Genomic DNA, 2,742 nt, shown 5'->3' with positions numbered 1-2,742 from the left:
AAAAAAAACCATTGACAGTGGGCCACAGCATTAAGTCTAAATGCTAGAGGGCTATGCACTTCGATTCAGGTGCACGTTAGAGAAACCCCAGGTGGTTAAAATTTCCAAAGCCCTTCACTACGACGTGCCTCATAATCATATCGTGGTTTTAGCCCGTAGAACCTTAGATATTATTGTACGATGAGCCACGCACTACAGCCATCTAATGACGCCGGATATGTTGAAGTGTAAAGCCCAGAACGACTTGTTCGTTCCAGATAACTGAATCGTACGATTCGCATTATTTTAGAAGAAAGATACCGAACTACTTCAATAAAAGTTTGCCCTTTTTAAGGCCATAAAATGCGAGAGATGACGAGAACACAAAGTCAAATTAAACACAATTTATTGAACACTGAACACAAAGTCAAATTAAACACAATTTACTGAACACTGAAACAAACAAACTGGAAGTCACTTTTTTTCAAAGGCAAGAGCCAGAGTTACAGGAGACGTGCTTTTTTGTTTGCTACAGCCACCTTTTCCTTGCTTTCTAATTTATGGTTGAAATCTCTGGAAAAGAAATGCATTCTTGTCACAATGACAAAGTTCAATATTTGGCAAGTGAATGCTGATTCATGGTCTGAACAGCCCAAGCGAGCAATGCTGCACTTTTCAAGCTCTTCTAGCACCTTCCAAAAAATATTTTCGCAAGCACCAGCCTCATCTAATGTTGCAGAAACTACATCATTAACAACTCTCATCACACGCAACATTTTAGCTGTTGGATGCTTCATGCAGCCTTCCTTGAAACTTCTATAGGTTGTCAGATAGGCATCAGAGCCAACGACAGGCGCTGCACTGCTTATATCTTCTAAGCACAGAAGGCATGCTGTGTGCTTTTCAAACTTGTACACTACATATCCACTAATGTAGTACACAATGGCGTCGTCCACTTCTCCTTTGAAGTAAGAGTGGTCGTCATCCTGCTCTTCAGGTTCTCTGGGCGTTTCACAAGTGATCTTTAGCAGCTTTTCCTCTATGAATTCACGCAAACAAGCATGTTTGGTGCGCTGAACTTCTCTTGTCGTCCGCAGTGTTTCCTGTACGCTGGCAAGCACATTTCCTGGTACTCCTTGCACACTACCACGAAGTGCGGTCTTTATTGGTGTGTACAGACTGAGAAGCCGGAAGATCTGAGTAAAGTTGACCACCGTAGGGTGAGATTCATCTCCACCGAATGACCGAACAAGCCCGAAGTGCCGCTGGAAAAGAGGAAGTTTGTTAAGCTACAACCAACTTCATTACTCATAGCTCAACACTCATAGTCGCAGCAGTAACACGCTCACCTCCAAGGGGTCCTGGTTCAACTTTGCTGTCAAAACGTAGTGTGCGCCCTGATCCAGTAAGAACTCGATGATTTCAAGCGTTGACATCAAGGTAACGCGCAGAGATTGAGTGGTTTGCTGCGATGCAAAGAGCTTGAGACCTTGCTCCACGGAGTTCTTTTCTGTAGAATTCAGCATTTCCAAGAAGTCCTTGATGACCTGAATGAATGAGGTAAAAGTAAGCGCACTATAAGCACCAAGTTCAACACGTATGAAAAGGAACTAGGGCTTGCCTGTATTTCCTTTGAGTGGCGCTTGATGCCTCTTTCGGGTAGCTTTATGTTTAAAGCATCGAACAGGTCATTGAGGAGTATGGTGAATGCTTCGGTTCCCTCAGAGCCCCTCAGGCCTTCAACACCGGCTTCTCTGTATATTCGGATGCCAATAGCCGTTCCTCGGCTGAATAGCTGTAAAAAAGTGCATTGATAAGTTAGTTGAAAGATAGCCCAAACTAGCCTGCACTGTCTTTAAAGGTGTCACCTGTGTAGCTAGTCGGACGCTCATCTTTTGAAGGTTGTCTGGGGCAACATGTGCTTTCGTCAGTTTTGGTGCGACTCGTGTATGTTTGCTCTTCTCGGATTCGTACAGGGCAACATAATGTGCGAAATTTATCTGATGATCTCCAGCCTGAAAGAAACAGAACGGTTTTTAGTATTTGGTTGCAACTAAATGCACATATTTACTCTTACCATTCCGTAGGTGTGCTTTTTGAGATGATTCCTGATGCACTTTACCACGTGCGGGACGTCACAGATAAAGAATATCTTCTGTGAAGGTTCCCAGGGATGCTCGATGCTGTTGCACGGTGACATCATGTCTCCTGATATGCCCAGGGTTGTCCACATTGAGCGGTTATTACCAGCTCCATCGCTTACAACAGCAAGCACTGAAGCATTATGCTTGTGAAGCTGCAACACAGCACTCAAAATGAGCCGTGCAAGGATCCGTCCAGGTGCAGCACCTCTTGTGGCAAAAGACGCTATGGGTTGAACCCAGCCCTCAAACAATGGGACAAACATTAACACCAGTGCGTGGTCAGCGAGCTGCTCAGTGGTGGCATTCGTCTCATCGCCAAAGTCAACAAAGCCATCTATCTTATACGATGTTTTGTTGAAAGCAACAGATTGCTTGAGCTTTACCTCATCAAGCAACAGAACACCGCACCTTTGAAGGTGGCTCTTCTCCTGAAAATGCTCTTGGATGCTCTGCAGCGATACCTCATTAAAGCCATATCTGCAGGGAATTCCACTAATAATCTGACGAAGGCGTGCTCTTGTAGGAAGAGGCAAAAGCTGCATATCAGATAACAGCTTGTAAGCTTTAGGGCTTGCAATCTGCAGGAGAAGGCATGTCATCAGCCACTCTTCTGTGTATC

General features: G+C 44.6%; 1 protein-coding gene across 1 annotated transcript; it reads right to left on the bottom strand.

Annotated features, from left to right (window-relative positions):
- Window positions 1–290: 290 nt before the first annotated feature.
- LOC144161656 (uncharacterized) lies at window positions 291–2,212 on the bottom strand. The gene is made up of 3 exons (XM_077692285.1): window positions 2,057–2,212; window positions 1,329–1,526; window positions 291–1,268 (listed from the first exon to the last, which is right to left on the bottom strand). The coding sequence occupies exons 1-3, from the start codon at window positions 2,210–2,212 to the stop codon at window positions 483–485; spliced, it is 1,140 nt and encodes a 379-aa protein (XP_077548411.1). The 3' UTR covers window positions 291–482.
- Window positions 2,213–2,742: the final 530 nt, after the last annotated feature.

The sequence above is a fragment of the Haemaphysalis longicornis genome, unplaced genomic scaffold, assembly GCF_048455015.1.
Source record: "Haemaphysalis longicornis isolate Haplotype H1 unplaced genomic scaffold, Haemaphysalis longicornis Haplotype H1 scaffold_12, whole genome shotgun sequence".
In the NCBI taxonomy this organism is placed as follows: domain Eukaryota; kingdom Metazoa; phylum Arthropoda; class Arachnida; order Ixodida; family Ixodidae; genus Haemaphysalis; species Haemaphysalis longicornis.
This window is presented reverse-complemented; position numbering and strand designations above follow the sequence as displayed.